Below are 19,538 nucleotides of genomic sequence, written 5' to 3' on the forward strand. Positions count from 1 at the left end.
GCAAAAAATCACTTAGAATCTCTTCAATACCACAAATGTTCCGTATATTCTTCTAAAAATCTAAATAACAACAAATGTCTAAAATAGGATGTCATCTAATCTAATTGGGAAATTAAATAAAGTCGTAAGTCAAGGGGTCAAAACAAGCCCCTAATTCATAATTTCAGACACAATGAATTTAAGATTTAGCTAAAGAAAAAGAACTTTATTAGAATTTCTTTCCAAAATGACTAAGATCCAATTTCATGTCCGCTTGTGCCTTTAAATTTTTCGGAGGTAACGCCTTTCAATGAAATTTTTACAGTTAGAAAAATAAATTCTTTTTGGCTAATCATGGATAGTTATAGAGGAATGAACAATTATATTTCAAGCCACAATTTTTATAATTAGAAAAAAAAATACTTTGTCAAGTCGTGGATCGTTACAGAGAAATGAACAATGTAAAATTCTTTTGAACTATGATTAATGATTTTATTTTCGTTCTTCTACAATTGAAAGATTCGGTTTGAATTTTTTCTGCTATCATACTGATGTAATGCCTATTTGTGATGAAAAAAGTTTCTTTCTCAGTATTTAATAATTACGCCAGTTTTAGAGGCAGGGTAACTTGGAAAAGGGGAAAATTAACTTTTATTCGATTTTCGATATTTTTTTGTGAGTATAGTATACTTTTTATTCACCTCCCCCCCCCCCCCTTCTTTTAAAAATGTGTTCAAAGTTAGGGGGAAAAGAAAAAGGAATTAATCTTATTGAAGTTAACTGACAACACTTCGGTCACTCAGAGACACGGTTATAAGATATTACATGTATCGGCCAAAAATTCTACACTAGGCAAATATGATCATGGAGAGGAATGACCTCTATGCTGCAGAAGGGTGGAATTAAACTGATTCCGTATAAAGAAATGGATGTATTTCAGTTATGAATGCATAGAAGTGTTTGGCAAAAAATAAAGAATGAATTTTCTAAACTGTCTCGATGGCAAAAGGAGACGGAAATAAAATTTTAAGAATTATAAAACTATTGACGGATTCTGCGATATTATCACAGAAATTTCTCCGAAACTGCATTTAAATATTTATTATATTTATCCATAGCAAATATTTTATAATATATCCCATTTCATCTACCTACATTTAAAATCCGTTCTGTACATAAATAGAGTTACAGAATTTTGTTTAACTTGTATTGTTCCAAAGATTGAATCCGTAATAAAACTTTTACTTCCTGAATTATTAGAATTTTGGAATTATATTTAGATAGCAATAGGTTTTAATTATCAGTTGATTGTATGATTTAAATAAAATCTTATTTTGGATAAGAGTTGTTTCTTGTTAGTGAATTTCAAAAAGGAACTAATTACAAGTCTTTATAATAATTATGAAATAAATAAAATAAATAGAATATAATTGTAATATAATTTCTAAATGTAAAATCTGGTTATCACAACAGAATCATCATAATGTTGGAAACAACATTATGATGAAAATAAAGCTACAATTAATATAAAAAAAGTCCTTAAGCATTAAAAAAAAATAAAATCCCAATATGCTTAATATTTGTAACAGCATCTCGTATTTCTACAGTTTTGTTTTGACCTTACAATTTTTAATAAAAATTTCATCCTCTCAGTAGATTTCTAAAAACATTTTTTTTTTAATTTTTATTATTGCCATTGAAGAAAATGTAATGCAGATATTTATAATATACTGACACAAAAAGTAGCAAGAGAAGTTTGCATTACAGCATTATAATTATTATCATTTTGTTTAAGATAAAGAATGAGCATCTTATTATAAGTATGGTAGACCTCAGTCTTCAAACTTTTATGCCACATTAACTTTAGGATCATTCGTTATTCTATCTGATAATGTATGCCAATTGCATCGTCAATAAAATGGCAGATCACATGCGTGTTGATTAAATTCTTGGTGATATATGTCCTTCCATTGGTGCGACATAAATCTGGTGTACATGAAGATTATTCTGAATACTCCATCTCTAACATAATTATAAACACTCTAATACAATTTCCCCAGATTTGATTATTATTATTAATCTATTTCAATTACTATTGCATCGATATAAAATTGGAAATATAGAGCACTTACCTTTACAGCTGTTAAGTTCGGTAGAGAAAATCTTACTCGCAGTCCAGCAATATTTCTATGAGGTCAACTGTATTCTTGAGTAGAATTTTGCAGTCATTTTTTCCTTATTTAGACATGGTTTAAATTATTTTAATATAAGCTAACGAACAATCAAATATGGAAGAACGATAGCAAAAACAATCAGTCAAGTTACCAAACTTCTCGTTTTATTGTATTAAGTGTAGGAAAGAAATATAACACGTTTGACAATCACAAAAATATACAAACAATTGTTTACAAAAAAATGTACAAAATTAAAATTTATTCAAAAACTAATTTTACTGCCAACGTAGCCATAACTGGCTTTGGAAACCAGATCTTATATCGTCTGCGCTTATCAATAACTGCCTTATTGGCACAATGGTCGATGCATTTTAATACCTGCAATGCCAGTATGGATTCTTATATTATTATAAACGAAAAACACTTTATATTAAGATCAAAAAAATATTGCAATTAATCTGAATTGGTTCATATTTTAATATTTTTCTTCTGTAATTTTACATACTTTCTGAAAGAAAATAATCCATATAAAAATCTTTTTTATAATTCTCCAGATTTAATGAATCTGCTCTCACGAAAATGTCTTATATGATCAGTTTTTAAGAATCTGTGAAAAACAATATTCGGTGGCTACTCAAAACGAGAATTCAAGCAAAATTATCTGATGGATTATGGCGTTTAATAAACAGTCCTGAATATAAACAATATGTAATGACTATTATTTAAAACGTTTGAACCAAATTTTATTTTAAACACCAATAATCAAAATATGTATCTAAAACGTTTATATTTAAAATGAAACTGCCCAAGAAGAATAGAAAAGCAGGTAAGTCACTGAAAATTCAAAACAGTTAGTGTATCTATTGATTAGTATAATTAGATAGCATTCAGATGAAATTTTGGTTTGCTTGTCAGTGTTCGATATCTTTATAAACATCTTTGATATTTCATAAGATATTCATATTCAATACAGCAGCCTATAAAATATATTCTTTTGCCATAGCTTCCTATAGTTTATAATTGCTTTCCAGTTTAATATGTTATAGTTTTATTAAAACAACTTATGTGGTCATACTCTGAAGAATCTTTTGATTTTAAGTGGTATATTTTTTTAGACATCATATGAAGAATTCACCTTTAAATTTCATTGTACTCGGACTCGATAAATACCTTGAAGTTAGAAAATCCTTTTGATGTGGTTTTACTTTAAAAAATATAAAAGTCAAAAGGCGATAATGGTGGCTCCTTCGATATTTGCTCACAGCTACCATCGATTTTTTTTATAGCATTTATGCAGGTAAAGGGAAAAAAAGAGAAAATCCCAATACTTCCGAGGGACGCAAATTTTTCAGTTCCTCTTGAATTATTTCTATTTTATGTTACATATTTTTTTTACAAAAAGTATTGTTGCGAATTATTAGAGAGTACTACATTCTTATTGTCATTTGATTATGATTTGGATCACTATTCCTTCATAAATAAATGAAATTATTGTAAACAGTGATGATTTATTTTAATAGTAATTATAAATTTTATAATCGACAGTGTATTTGCTGGGTCGACTCCCGCTCGGCGGTAGTAATATTATTGAACAAAGGCGAAAGACATTGTTACTCTCAGTTTTTTAAATGTTTCAATCTGAAAAAGAAATTTTCTCCTTTTCTTTAATGCAATTTAATCCTTTTGAAAAAGTGAGTTTTAGTAAAAGGTGAGGGAATGTTCCACGTTCGTTGATAACTCAATAGAGCGGTGAACTTTAACAAATAACAAGTAGATGTCAGTAGATTGCTGGTTTGACTTTAGCTTGACTGAGGAAATTCTTTTCAATACAGGCAAAAAAACATAATTTTCCTCCGATTTTTTTTTTTTTTAAATTTCCCTTATGTCTAATTTTGTCGACTTGTAGAATACAAATGTCCTCATTTTATTTAATGCAATATTTAGACATTTTGAACTGCACTCTAAAACACAAAGTGAGGGAACGATAGCTCATTTGGCAGAGATGTAGATGAAATAAAGCCGTTATTCACAGGTCGCTGGTTCGACTCCGGCTAGACGGAAAACTTCTTGAACAGCGACAAAAGACGTAATTGCTCTCAGTTTTTTTAATTTTTCATTTATATGTAATTTTGCCAATATGGAGAAGACAAAATGATAATTAAAACTATTTATTTTGGTGATAAGATACATTTTTGTATTATAATATACAGTCCCCCCACCAATTTGTATTTTCTACCAAGTTCTATTCACCCCGATACTCAATCTTCTGCTTATTTAGAACTATCATTGACTGTAGTCTCTGTTAACCCTTTCTAGGGCCGTGGGAAGTATGCTTCCCACCAAATTTATCAATTTTTGTATGAAATTATGTAGGTTGACATAAGTTCTGACATATTTTTTTAGTAAGTCAGAAACTTAGATGCTTCAGTTCTTTATCTCCAGACAAAATGATGTGTTTTGATTTGTTATTTAATTATTAATCAACCAAATTAATTAATTAATCAAATTAAATTTATCTAATAAGTTAAATGAATCCCTTTTCTTATTCTAATTTCAAGCCTAAAAATATTTTAACATAATATGACTAGAAAAAAAATGGCCCTTTAAAGGGTTAAAATATCTTGGTATTGGTAAGATACAAAATGTTAGAAATGCCGTTTGGGGCATTCAAGTTCTTGTCCAATCAACATCCAACAAAAGCAAAGCAAAATACAATTCCAAAAACTCCCAATAGTAAATAAGTTAAATTTTAAGAAAGGGAAAAAAATCTGTTTACATAATAATTTAAAATCTTCAAATTTCTAAAAAATGAAAAAAAAAAAAAATTAACGGCATTCCATATTAAAATAAATAGAAAGCTATCAACGAAATATTCAGTGCCATATAAAGTCCACAGGGAAATGATTTTTTTGTTTATATTTCATGCTACAAATACAAAAGAAGCTTCTAACGGAATATTTGTCATAAAAAGACACATTCTGAAATTTTCATTTCTAAGTTTCCGCTTGTGTTAAATTATTTTCTTATAGTTCTACGAATTTTCAACTTTCGAATTTGCAAACTTCAATAAATCCATGACATTTTTAAAAATATTTTTTAAAAAAAATCACAACTTGCTTCAAATATACAGAAAGCATTAAAGAAATATTGGCACTATCTAAACTTTAACTCTGCCATCAACTTTTCATTGTTCTTGATTCTGTTGAGTGGTATTTCTCATTGTTCTACGAGCTCTTAAATTACAATTCTATTAATATTCTAAGTCATTTGTAATGAAATTAAATATTATCAATATCCAGAAAATTTCAAAAGAAATATATCAGCTGTTAGAAATTCGTTTCCTTTTCTTTGCCGTTTCTAATGTAATGTTTTTCTCATTCTACTTACTTTTAAATTACGAATCGATAAATTTCTAAGAATCTATGAAATTTTTCAAATCATATTCAACAATATTTTTGTTATTATTAAATATATTTTTAAAATTATTTCATGCTACAAATATCCAGAAAGTTACTAATGAAATATTCAGCGATATTTAAAGTTTCTTTTCTCCATCACCTCTGCTTTTGCTTCCTCTGAATTCTCATCCCCTCCCTACCTCCCATCTTCCAAGTTCTAACCTTCCCACCTGGCGGGTTTGATTTGCAGTGTTAAGAATGAAACGATCGTTGAATACTGGTGTGGCTCAGTCGGTAATCATTACGACTGCCCCCCCCCCTTCTCCATCATTCACGTTTTATGTTTTGTCTCTTTTATGAGTAGCTCTTTAAAGCACTACGATTACCATCATTGGATTTGCCACCGAATTTTTTTGCATTCCGCCTTTACTTTTTCAATTTCAACTTGCAGCATCTCATTTGGTTTCGAGTTCGTTGAATTTGAAATGTTTTCCCACTGAAGAGGCGCCTTTTTTCTTTCTAACTTTTTTTTTTCGTGTTCTAATTGTTTGCCTTAATGAGGCGATGAAAACCAGACCGAAGGGTAATTTGGTTGCAGTGGTGTGGTAGTTCATTATATATTTTTTTAATGTTATTTGACGTTTCACTCACGATTCTGGAGTGGAAGATGCTCTGCTTTTCTTTTCCAATTATTATTATTATTATTTCAAAAGCTTGTTCATTGTTTGTGGTAATGAAAATACAGCAAATGTTTGTTTTCCAACTGAAGTTATGTGTTTATAGTAATGAATTGGTTTGTTCATCGATGTTTATCTCAAATAATGGAGAAAATGTATACCATTATATAAATTGCTTATGAAACAATCGCTTCTTATTTACATATATATTCTGAAATCGTGAATAAAAATGAGGTGTTTATTAAGGCCAAGTCAAGGGGAAAAAATATTAATTCAAGGTTTTTCACTTTCTTGAACTGGATATTTTAAATTATTATGGTGATTTTATTAACACAAGTTGGCATTGCTGCTTTGCTTTATAGTAAAAATATGCATTTTTCATGAAAAGGATTCATGCTTAAAAAAGATTCTGTTTGCAATGTCATTTAAAACATGCAATTAAATAAAAAAAATAAGAAATAAGAACGTTTTATGAAAATTGTATGCAATGAAAAAAAAAAAATGTTATGCAATGAAAATAAAATTGTGATTATTATAATTTTCTGAATCAAGATTTTTCCTTTCTTACTTGTCTTTAATTTACTAAAACTTCTCGTATTCTTGTAAGATATGATAAAAAAACAAATCTGAAGAACAATAAAAAATGCGTTAAAAATTTAAGGCATTCGAATCTTTTGATTTGTTTGTATATTATTTTTAAAAATTGATTGATGAAATTAATATAATTGAAACGTGCTTAAATGTAGTAACTATAACAGTTAAAAATATAGTTGTTATATATATATATATATATATATATATATATATATATATAGGTATTTTTTTAAAAGTTATTGAAATTAAAGAACTATACGATTTTGTCTACAGTTGTGTTGAACAGCATACACACACATACAAATTTTATAAATTTAAAAATTAATGTAAGAAGGTTTTTTTGTGTAATAATATGGTCCACGGTATTTATGAAAATCTTTATAACATGATTAATCTATAGCTAAAAATCTAGCTAAAAAACTTTAAAAAAGCATTTACTAACAAAAACGGATCTACACATGATACTTCGTAGCTTTAACTCCAACGATCTAGCCTGTAATACATGGTTTTTTTTTTTCGCATGTTCACAATACCCAGCTTATAAACCTTATCATGTTGAACAGAAAATCACAAGAACGCAAACATAAATCTAAAATAAATCGGAATCTGAAAAAAAAAAAAATTAGTAGTTTTACTACAATAATATCTGATTGTAAGAAAGATCTTAGATCTGGAAGTTTCTTTTTATGATACGATTGCATGTTCCATAATGTACGTTTATAAGAGGACTGGATTAAGGAAATCCAACCGCTTAAGAAATTCGATGTGATATATCAACTCTTTTTAACTTTACACATTATGGGGCATTAATTATGTGATTATGTAAATAACACCAGTTTAATATTTTGTGACAAAAACACTTAATTGCTTAGTAATATGTAGAAACAAATACATTTTAGACTCCTTTTATATTAAGGTATTAATCTACAAATCAAATTTAAACTAAGCATTATAGCTATTTGACAAGCAATAAAAAAATATGAAATGTTGGAAACGAGTTGTCAAAACAACAATTAACTTCTATAGCCAAATCTTAAAACAATCTACCTTTTCTTATCCACAAATAATGAACAAATATTAGCATCCATTTAATTTACAAATCTTTTAGCCATGTTAAGTTGATTACTGTGCACCATGGTATGCTATCTATACAAGAACATTAGGTTACTATACATTAGGTTGCAATTATAAATTGAATTACAACCTTCCTTTTTTAAGCAAATTATATAATTTAAAATGGCGAAATAATACTTATTTCGCAAATAAAGGAATACACGTTTAAATGTTTAGAAACATAAATTTTCGAAATTACTTTTTATTTGCAATGATGGATAAGCAGTTAAAGGACGCTATCCGCTCCCCCTCCTCCCAAGTCTTATACACACTCAGTCAATTCTTCCTACTCTAGTTATATGTGAAAATAAATAAATAAAAGATACTTTTGCAATCGGGAAAAGAGTTGTATAGTAGATCATTGTATGGAAAATTGTATGTTAGCAGTTTTCTGTAAAATCGGTTGTTAAGAGATGACTAAATCATTATATAGTTGAACAAACTTAGATGACACTTCAACACAGGAATCAAAATTTCTAAAAAGTGCTCACAACTTCAGAGGTGAACTAAAAACCGAAAATTGTGGAGCACCAGTTAACGGAAAACCTAACGGAGCTATTAAAATTATTATCTTAACCGGGGCACCTTAAATCTAGAACGCCAAAGCGAAAGGGAGTATTCGAACTAATTATTCGAAAATTATCGTTTTTTTATTATTCATTCATGAATTCTTTCTGAAGTTAGAGCATGCTTAAATCAAATCAATGAAACGAGAATTCGTGAGCAGTTATTGATGTTTGTAATTAGAATTTTCAAGATACCTATTTCGAGATTGCTGCCTGTCACATTATTTTATGTTGTTATAATAACTTTATTTAACGATAAGGCAACTCTTAAGTTTGATCTGGTTTCGTTGGATAATCATAAAATCTCCCATTTCCAGAAATAATTAAATTTATATTTATTTATTTATTTAATTTCCTTTAGTTTTCGTGAAATTTATAAATCAACTTTTAAAAAAACAAAGGATTTTTTTTTGTTTATTTAAAAAATGTTTATTAAAAGAATGTTCGGATGTTAAAAATATTTGTCAAAAGGTTAAATATCCTTTTTAAAATGTAAAAGAAATTTAAAAGAGCATTATTATGCTATTTATCCTCTTTAAGGAACCTGCTGATTAGTCAAAAATTTCCGAAGAGTTCGTAGGAATTTAGTTCAAAAATTGAAATTTGTTAAATAACTAGTCGCCTCAGACAACCATTTGGCTGACAGGGATTACTGGTTATGTTTGATCTCAGATAAATCGTTTAGATATAACTTTTTGACAATGGTATCGCCACATTTTCTGACACTAAAGATGTGTTATATTAAATGTCTTACTTAAGTTATATTTACTGTGTACATGAATTGGCAAACAGTTCCATGGCATCACATCTCTATCAGGAGTATACATTCCCGGTTCATCTACATGCTAAATTTTTCGATATTGTAACTTCACTTTTCTAATTGTAATGTGAACTACACAGTGATTAAACAAAATCCTTTTTCCTTAGCTTTCACTAAGGAAAACTTTGCACGACTATTAAATTGGTATCAGTAAAAAAAACGATTACTTAAATCTTCCAAACGGTGTGAAATACATTTTGTGCAATAATATGTTCGGAGTTATTGCGGAAAAATGTCAAAATTCGGCTTAATATTTCATTAATAAAAATTTCAAAAGCATTGCTCCGATTTTCACCCTTTATGGTATATATGTACCAAATTTGGCTGCTGTAGGTCAAACGACCTGGTCTTTAGAGCGTCACACGTACATAGGTACATATCTACATGCAAACACTTCTATAATTTATAGACATTGAATTCATGATAATGAAATTTTAAATTCCATTTTTGGGAGTTGAAAGTTAATGAAAATCTTGTTTCCTCTTTACAGTGTTCGTGTTCCACCAAAGGAGGGCCAAACCAAATCGAACCCCAGTAAGAGGCATAGGGAACGTCTCAACGCCGAACTGGACACACTGGCCAGTCTGCTTCCTTTTGACCAGAACGTTCTTTCCAAGTTGGACAAGCTGTCCATCTTGCGTTTGAGCGTCAGCTACCTCAGGACAAAGAGCTACTTCCAAGGTATAGATTTTTGTTCTTTTTAGTCCAACCCTAAAAGAAGTTATTTGGTGGGCTTTGTGTTGGGTGCACATATGATATGCAAAGATAGTTTTGGATTTGTTTTAAAGAAAAACTTTGTTCTTAAATCCAGTGTCTTGATTTCAATTCGGTATACTTAAAAAAATTAATAGATCAAAAGGGATAAGTATTTTCATTGGAAGCAATATAATTTGGAACTATTTTGGATGAAACATGAAAGTTTTGAAAATTTAAATTCTTTTACCATAAGACATTCAGAATAACTTTAAAGATTAGGCGAATTTTTGCTAATTATAAGCGTTTTTGCTATGTATAAGCTTTTCTTTCCCTCAAAGAGTGCACAAACATAAATAGTGAGGGAGCTTGTAGCATGAGATTTATGTAGTTATCTGCAAATGGATACCATTTGCAGATCAGTCACTGCATAAAATATTCGTCATGATTGTGTAAGGGCGGGGCATCATCACAACCTCCCCTAGGTTCCATACCATTCTCGACACGTGCTTCCCTTCGGTCCCTTTAGACCTGAGGGCGGGAGAATACTGCGGCGTGGATCGCATTAAATAGTGTCGTATCGATTGATCAGTGAAGTGTCATCACTAAACAGCTAAATTCTGTGCCCCTTTTTCTATTGCTTACTAAATTCACTTCAATTGCATATAGTACTGACCTTTGACGTATTTTGAGGTAGTACTAATATAATAAAAAATCGAACGAAAATTCCACTATTCTACAGTTTTTATTGTCAAAGTTAAAGAAATGCTAATAATAAAAATTTACTTTTAAAAGTATAGATCTGTTTTACGTTTATTACCAAAGTAATATCAAAAGGAAGTGATCAATGTTTTTGACTCATTGCTAAGATACTAGTAACATAAGATTTATTTCCGTATTAATCTTTAGGAAATTTAAATTTAGGAGGTCTTTTTCTGCTTTCAAAAGCAGATACATTAACAATTATAACAGAACTTTTTAAGTATAAGAATAGAAAATTTTGAACTGGTTAATTTTTAATAAGAAATCGTATTTGGAAAAGCTGAGAAGAGAAAAAAAATAACTTTTACTTAATTACCATTTTATTCTAAACATAGGATTTGGCCCGGTTCCCAATTTCAGCTCCAGAATTCATATTAAATCGTCATGATCAACTACTATTAAAAAAAAAAGAATTGAATCAATTCATGTGATGTCAAAGTGACATAACAAGCATAACTATACCTCTATTTGCGCGTTGTCTTACGCTGTGTTTGCATGTCATGGCCTGAAAGATGCGTAATGGATTTCAAAATGAATTAGGGGACCGTTTTAGGTTTTATTGCATGGGAGTTTGAACTGATTTGATAAACACAAAAGAATCTTTAAAATAGCCATGGATATATATTTTTCTACTGAATTCTAAATTGAGAATAAATGAATTTAAATAAAGTATAGTTAGATTTTATATTATACACGATTAGCCGTCTTTGTCGATCAGTTCATTCCCTAAAATATTGGTTTTATTTTATTCTAATTAAATCTCTTGCGATTTTCTGAACAAACTATTTTTAAGGTTCATATTGTCATAGCCATTAAACCCTTATTGTTTTTATATAGTTTATTCTATTCTTTTCATTAAATACATGAACCATCTAAATAGCGTTAAGTCTGTTGATATCATGGTGTTGTTACAAACGAAACTGTTTGGTTCCTCTTGCTATGCACTATACTTTTTTTCCCCGTGTACTATATTCTTTCTTATTCCACGTGCGAATTACTTAAATATTAAACAGAATATTTCTTTATATTTCATCAAGAAAGAAAATCACGAAATCAAACATAAACGGTTCGAATCTCATTTTAGCAATGAAATGTAATGCTGAATCGGCAAAATGCAGGAATAAAACTACAAGACAAATAAATAAACAATTTTTTAATTTTCAAAATAGTATAAAACTCTGTTTTATGCAATGATACATTGAGAAAATATCGTAAAAAAAACACTAAAATATCATAATTTTAATTAAAATTTCAAAAAATTCACCACATATACGAACCTTCAAATTCAATAGCTCTAGCTCATATCATCTGTCCTGTAGAACACACAATGCAAATACATTCTCTTTTATTAATAGAAAAATTAGAAATAAAAATTTTTAATCTTTTCTTATGAATTAAAAAAAATTTAATCTATAGATTGTTGATATTTAATATTTCTTAACAGTGATTACAAAATTTGTATTTGAAACTCATCACTTTAAAGGTAAACATGATATGCATTCAGTAGCGATTCTTGGAGCATTAATTCTATTGAAACATCTGAATATTCAGTGTACTAATCACGTAATAAAAAGGTTATGAATCATTTACTTCCAGTTGTTTTGTCATTTTTCTTCCAAACTGATATTTAAAGATGGAAAAGTTGGAAAATTATTCAAAAATCTGTCATTTTTACTTGAAAGAGTAATAGCAAATGGCGCTGTTTGGAAGCCGAGATAAAAGGGCAACCGACGTCTGAAGCACGCATGAATGAATCCGAAATGACGGAAACGGACAGCTGAAAAAGTAAATATCGTTTCGTAAATTCATAATTACGTGATAACGCCTTCATTTTAGGGTTCTTGCTTATCAAATTCGTAGGCAGGTGGTTGGCGGGTTTGTCTGGCGGCAATTGACGCACTGAAAACCTTTGAACACGACTAATTGTAAGGAAGAAAATGTATAGTGAATTTTAACATAAACGTATAAAAATGAATGCTTGTAGTTTGATTCTTATTATAAACTCCCATAATGAAATGATTCTCGAATTGTAGAGACCCACACTTTTAGGAAGACGAGGAAATAATAAAATGGAAGTCACGAATATATGTTCATATATATTATATATAGGATAAATATTTCGAATAATATCTAATAAAGGTAAACAAGGAGAGGATATTTTCTATAATGAAAAAATATTATCACCAAAAATGAATAAATACATGCAAGTCGCATTAACGATGTCAGGATTAGAATATTTAAAATTCAGAAATGTGTTATAAATTGTACAAAATTTAACAAAACCATCTCTAGGGGCTGCAATTTAAATCAAATCGAAATCGTGTACGTTTTGGAAATATCATTGATAAAGAAAATATCTTAAGAAAATGATACGTTCCATAATAATAATTTTAAAAAATATCACCAAAAAATGAGCAAATTCCATACAAGTCTCATTAACCAATGTTACGACTGAAATATTTAAAAATTTGCTGTAAATTTTACAAAATTTAATAAAATCATCGTTAGGAGTTGCGATTTAATTCGAATAGAAATCTTATACGTTTTGGAAATGTCTTTGACAACGAAAATATCTTTTTAAAAGTTTTGTAAATGTGAGATTAAAATGTAATACTAATTTGTTATCATTATAAAATTTGTCTTGAAAATTACCTGAAAACATAAAAATGCTTTTGAAATGTTTCAGAAGCGCTATTTAAGCTCTGTTAATTGCGTTTAGACACAGTTATTTCTTCATTTAGGACAAAAAAATTTAGTTTATTTTGTCTTAATTTGTCACTAATTAATTTGTTTTGAAAAATTCAAAAAAGTTAAAAAAAAAAAAAGAAAGAAACATTTTAGTAATTCTCATTTTTCTTGGTATTGAAATTGCCATTTTTCGATATCATTTTAGAAATAGCTCTTCATTACAGAAAATATTTATAGCGTAAGAAGTAAAATTTATAAAGTTTATAGCTAAATACTTATGGCTAATACGATTTATAAAACACGGCTAAATGTATTCAGTGTTTATTCTACCTTTTTTACTATGAGCAACAATTGACTTATAATCAATTTGTAAGTGTATTTATAATTGACAGCTGTTAAATTAGCTAGACTGCTGTCAACTTCATAGGAGAAAAATTCAAAACTGCTGATGAATTACACAATTATAATTTGAAAACAAAAATAGGTAATAGCTGAAGTTACTTAATATATTTACAGCACAGCAATAATACTTTAAGAATTTGATCTATTTTATTGACCTTCTATATTTTCTATTATGCAGCAAATTAATGAATTATTTAATGGGATCTCACAATACTTGGTAAAAATAAACGCTGATATCGTGTTTTGTGATGTACTTTTTCTCCTATTACAAGATGCACAATGGATTACGACAGTTAAATCGTTTGCGTGTTTTACGTAATTATGAACAAACACTTATTGATTAAGGCAGTAATCTTTTACTTACAGAAAAATGATTTAAAAAATATTTTATTTCTTTTAAAGAAATACCTATAGCAGATTTGATTTATTACAACTATTATTAAATTTAATAACAAAAAATTCCATCAATTCTGAGATGAAAAACTAAATGATGGAGTTAAATGAAAATTAGAACGGTACCATAGAGGAAATCGAATATTATAACCGAAATAGATAGATAAGCATTTTTTGAATCATTTATTAAAATTCAAATGCTGTATTACGTTATCGCTATTATTAATTTAGTCCAATTTGTTAGAAGTAATAATAAGTGTTTAACATGGTTTAATTATATCGGTGATGCAAATATAAATTATCCATTTCATGAAATTTATCAGATATTCCGCTATTGAGCATTCATAACAAACTATGCGCCTTCAGTACAATACAATTGCTATTTCTTCAAATTATAGAAAAAATTAAGGTACAAGAACATTGCCATTACGTGTATTAGTTCACCAGAAACCCTAGAGGATATAATTCGAAAACAAAGTTCTTCACATTTTACAGTTTTACTTCCACAATATTGACAAGAGGGAAGAAATAAAATTAAATGCATGTGTTGTTAAAATTTGTATTAAAATGCATAATTGAAGATCTATTTCCAAGTTTCTGAGGCTTTCGAAATCCATAGAGTGTGTTTAGTGCATCAGTATCTAAAACTGAACAACAGAAGACTTCAATTATTCTGGAAATAAGTCAAAATCAGTTCTTGTAAGCAGAAAGTTCCATCACTTCAATCTTATCATCGATCTTACTAAAACTTTTCAAATGGCATTTTGTACCGACAACAGCATTACAGAAGTCAAAAAGATTGACGCCGAAGCACTACGGAGGACAATTTTAGAAGACATCACTTGACAAATTGAAGAGGCCCCAGCCATCGTGATGAACACCGGTCTAATGACTGCCGATAACAGTGATTCCCGCCGAATGATGAGTTGACAAGTCTGCGAGCTTTAGGGCTACTTTGGCACAATATTAAGCAACATTGCAGCGCCGAGACGCGCGGGAAGAGCAGATGTTCTTGGTTGTGCCAGGAATGGGAATGAGGTGTTCTATCTTATCTCGCCTTTTATTGACACCGCTCGTAACTGTTATTGCCTACACTTCCGACCGAGAAGCGATCTTTCAATGAGATTTGATGTCGGCACGATGTCTTTGCATTCTTTCTCAGGAAATCGCTTGCTCAACAAAGATTGATATGTATAAAATTTGATCCTGTTTGGTAATAAACATTGATTAGACATCTTGTAATTTATAATGCAATCTGTCAAAATTATATATTTAAGTGTGCTCATAAAAAAAATTAAAGAAAAATTGAATAGAGTCACGATTGGCAACATACAATGACTAAGCATTCTTATACTATAAAGAAATTTCCCACACATAAATAATCAAAGATGCACTCAAAAAGGACATAAGCCATTTTTCAAACTTGTATTCATATTCATGTATGTGAACTAAAAATAATAAAAATAGTAATTAGAATATAATAGCAATTTGCCTCGTTTATACTTATATATATATTTGCAAAAAATAACAACAAATGGAGATATAGAAAACTAGACATAGGAATGATTAGATGTTCTTGAAAAGTAATCAATATATAAAAGGATATGATGTAAAATGTTTTACTTTTCTCTTCTAAATAGATATAGAAATCGAATTTTATATCGAAATACATTTAACTTAATCTCACTCAAATGCTTCACTACATATATTAGTATGCAATTCAAGCAATTCATTTATTCATTTTTTAAAATATTTTTTCCAAACTTGCTGTGAGTTAAATTGTTTACATGATCAAAATGAATTTATTACTTTAAAATATAAATTGAGTATAATTTATAGGAAATGTACTTTAACAAAAATGAAAACTTATCAGGAAATCGTTTTTTGCACTTTTTGCAATTTGATTGTATTATAAAATTATTTGAAATCAAATGCTATCAAACGGATTTTGATTTCAGACAAGTCGAAAAAGTTATCCTTTCTAAGTAAGGATTCACTTTATTATAACATAATATATCTCTATACATTCTTGTAGAAACTTTTTCTTGAGCTTAATTGTTGTGTTTATAGAAAAAAAAAAGCATTAGAACATTTAGAGTATTTTATTAGTTTCTTCGCTTAAATAGCACAAAACTTTCCTTTTAATCTATTGCTCTTTCCTTGCGTTTTAGATTTATGTTTTCATTCTTCTTTGAATGTTCCATTGCAAGTCCAATCTCTCAGAATCTTGTGATCTCCATTATTTTACTCTCTAATTCAACATCCCTTTTTATATGTATATCAATTAAAAATAATAGAGGCGATGTAAATCCATTCGCCTCTATTTTAAAAGATGTAAGATTAGTAAGTATATTAAAAATTAATTTCATTTAAAAAAAAATAAAGCCGATTTTGCTAACAAAGAGTTGAAAATTATTTTGCAACTCTAAGGATATCAATTCTTAAGCAATCTAATACTAATTTAATACATACTATTATGACAAGCTAATAATATATCTTAAATTTAAAAAAAGTTCTTAATATCCTTTGTTTTCTGTTCCTTATTTTTTGTTATCAAAATTGATATATCATGTGAAAGGCACTATATTTTTTGCACTTTTATTTATCTATTAGAGGAAAATTAACAAAAATTGTCAGTAAAAAATAACGTTTAAGATAAGGCTAAATTGAATGGCGATTTTTTTTTCGAAGGAAATGCTGCATTTCGAGTTCAAATCTTGTCGTTCTAAAAAGATATAAAAAGTATAAAAAATTGGTTCTGGGAACGTTCAATGAATACTAATATTTTTTCGAGGAAAAAGTATGACCTACTTTAGAGAAAAGAAACCTTTGTTTGCGGAAAAATTACATTAATTTAATGAAGAGTCCGATTGGCTTTTCATGTCGTTTCATTAAAAAAAAAAATCATCAAATGAATCACTTTTTTTAAAGTAAAAAAAAAAAAGTTATCTCTCCAAGCGACGTTTCTCTTCTTGACAGATGCGACACTCTTCTTTAAGAAAAAGAAAAGAAAAAGAAAGAAAAATAGAAAGAAAATTTGCAGACACACATCCAGTTTTCTAAAAGCTATCGATGTGACCCCTAATAAAAGAGGAAGGGGGGAGGGATTCGACTGATTAGGTTTTGATCACAGGATTTGAACGTGTTCGGCAAGCATTCCCAGAATCCACCAGCACCTGTCTCGTACCACCACTTCCGAACGTATCATTAAAGTATTTCAAAACAGATTGTCGCGCAGCTATCGTCTGCAGAAGCAGCAGTTTGATTTCGTTGCCACAAAAAGAAGTGGTAAAAAATCTCTGACCTTTCTGCTAAACAATAATGATAGAGATTTAGAAATGGTGTTCTGTTATTAGTATGTAATCATGATGTTTCTCGGGTATCTAAAATAATGGTTATTCGGCATGTGTGTTAGGATTACAGAAAAGTATTCCAAAACTTCTTTTTTTTTAATGGCAAATCCTTTCACTCGTAAAAGATTTGAATGAGATAATTAACTTTGGTGACACCTTCTGAGATTATTTAGAACAATTATTGGTATTGGAATGAATTATTAGGTGGAAGTATTATCATGAATTAATATATAATTTAATTAACGTGTTTATTTAGATAATTAAAAGTGAAAAAGAAGCTTAACTTAATTGAATCGTATAAAAGAATATTTTTAAAAAATTAGTTTTTTTTTTTTTTTTTTCAATATTTGAATAGCTATATATCGAGAATAATACCTTTTAAACGTGATTTAACTTTAATGGAATTATAAATTTGTGACACAACTTTTTGAAACATTCTAATCTATTATGAATTTACTAATGTAAAAATAATTGTGCTAACTGTGTGTTATTAATAAAATAGCCAAATAAAGCATGAAAACCATTTTAAACAAATTCCCATTAACATTTAATGATATGAAACTATTTTAAGAAGATATTGAAATTTCCTACCATTTAAAATCATTTTTGTTAACAAGAGATTTCAAGTCAAGGAAATGCTGGATAATCAGTTATAAGCTCTTTTCAGTAATTAGGTTAAAAAATTCTCGACATTTAGACTTTTAAATGCATACAAAGGCATACATTTACATACGGATTTCTGTAGCTTAACAATGATTTTGAAAGCATAATTATTAATTTTAAAAATATATTTTCGGATTTCAGCACTTTTATTTTAAAAAGAAATAATATAAGAAAAATGAAATCTTTTTTCTAAACTTTTCATTTCAGATATTGAATTAAAAGTATTTCAGAATATAATTTTCAAAAATACGTGTATGTATATGTGATTATATCCCTTTACAATTGCGTGAATCTAGTAACGAATTTGAAACAGAGGGATAAATTCCTTATGAATTACACTAAATGAAAATTTATCAGTGTAGATTTAAGACATCCTTTAATTAATAAACATATTCGATATTATTAATCATAGCAGTTTCTAGACATCTTTTGATCATATTTTAACACCTGTTCTTAATCTCCATCTTCACATGATAATATCAGGCATCTTCTTTATGTAATATGATACTTAATATCTATAAACGTATGGAAAAAAATAGATTTATCATCAACTGCATTTTGACCGTCAATTTAAAACAAATGAAGTCGCATCGCATTCGATTATGAATCCTTTTGCTAAAAGTAGCCATTTTTTTTAACCCTTCATAAGGCTGCGTGAAGTATACATCCCACTACTTCGCTGACTTTAAAATGTAGATGGAAAGTTATTTTCCCACCTATAATTTGTGATGTCTTCAGCTAATAGTTCAGAAAATAAAAAACCAAAGAGGGGCTTTGTTTACATAATTGTGGGTAGTAGTAAAGATTAGCGGGAGGTCAAACAGAGAGACCAACACTGCGGAGCATTTTACTCGTGTGTGTCATGTATGCGTTCAATTGATCTTTTCTTATTGAGTTTATTTGTAGTTAAAAACACAGAATTTGATAATTCGGTTATTTGTAAACACAAAAGTCAACGTTTATGGCCAATCTTTACAGTTGCAATGTTTTAAATTATATTTGGCAGTTTTTTGTAATTTACCTCCAATGGAAGTTTCTATTGTGCTGTTCGAATAATTTTCTTCACTTGCTTTGGAAATATTTAAAAAAGACAAGAAATATTTAGGAAGACATTTGAATACTTTTTGCCCTCCCAAGTGACTTTGAAGATTCACACAAAGATACAGATGATGAAACAGATGAAGAATTTCCAATCGAGAAAAATAGAAATGCTGATTTATCTTATCCACAGCCAAGCACTAGATGAAGATACAAATTAAGCAA

At 28.7% G+C, this 19,538-nt stretch overlaps 1 protein-coding gene across 2 annotated transcripts in view; it reads left to right on the forward strand.

Moving 5' to 3' along the window:
- The window catches only part of LOC129985192 (uncharacterized), a 201,813-nt gene that overhangs the window by 61,911 nt on the left and 120,364 nt on the right, over nucleotides 1-19,538 (forward strand). The window contains exons 1-2 of one of the 2 annotated variants that reach the window (XM_056095125.1): nucleotides 2,881-2,979; nucleotides 9,812-10,002. Coding sequence is in view for 1 of the 2 variants with exons in the window: in XM_056095124.1 (XP_055951099.1) it covers nucleotides 9,812-10,002 (191 nt within the window). In the remaining variant the exon portion in view is untranslated. Of the gene's footprint in view, nucleotides 1-2,880; nucleotides 2,980-9,811; nucleotides 10,003-19,538 lie in introns of those variants that run through there. The other variant, XM_056095124.1, reaches the window with a different exon arrangement.

Source organism: Argiope bruennichi, chromosome 9 (assembly GCF_947563725.1).
Source record: "Argiope bruennichi chromosome 9, qqArgBrue1.1, whole genome shotgun sequence".
NCBI lineage: Eukaryota > Metazoa > Arthropoda > Arachnida > Araneae > Araneidae > Argiope > Argiope bruennichi.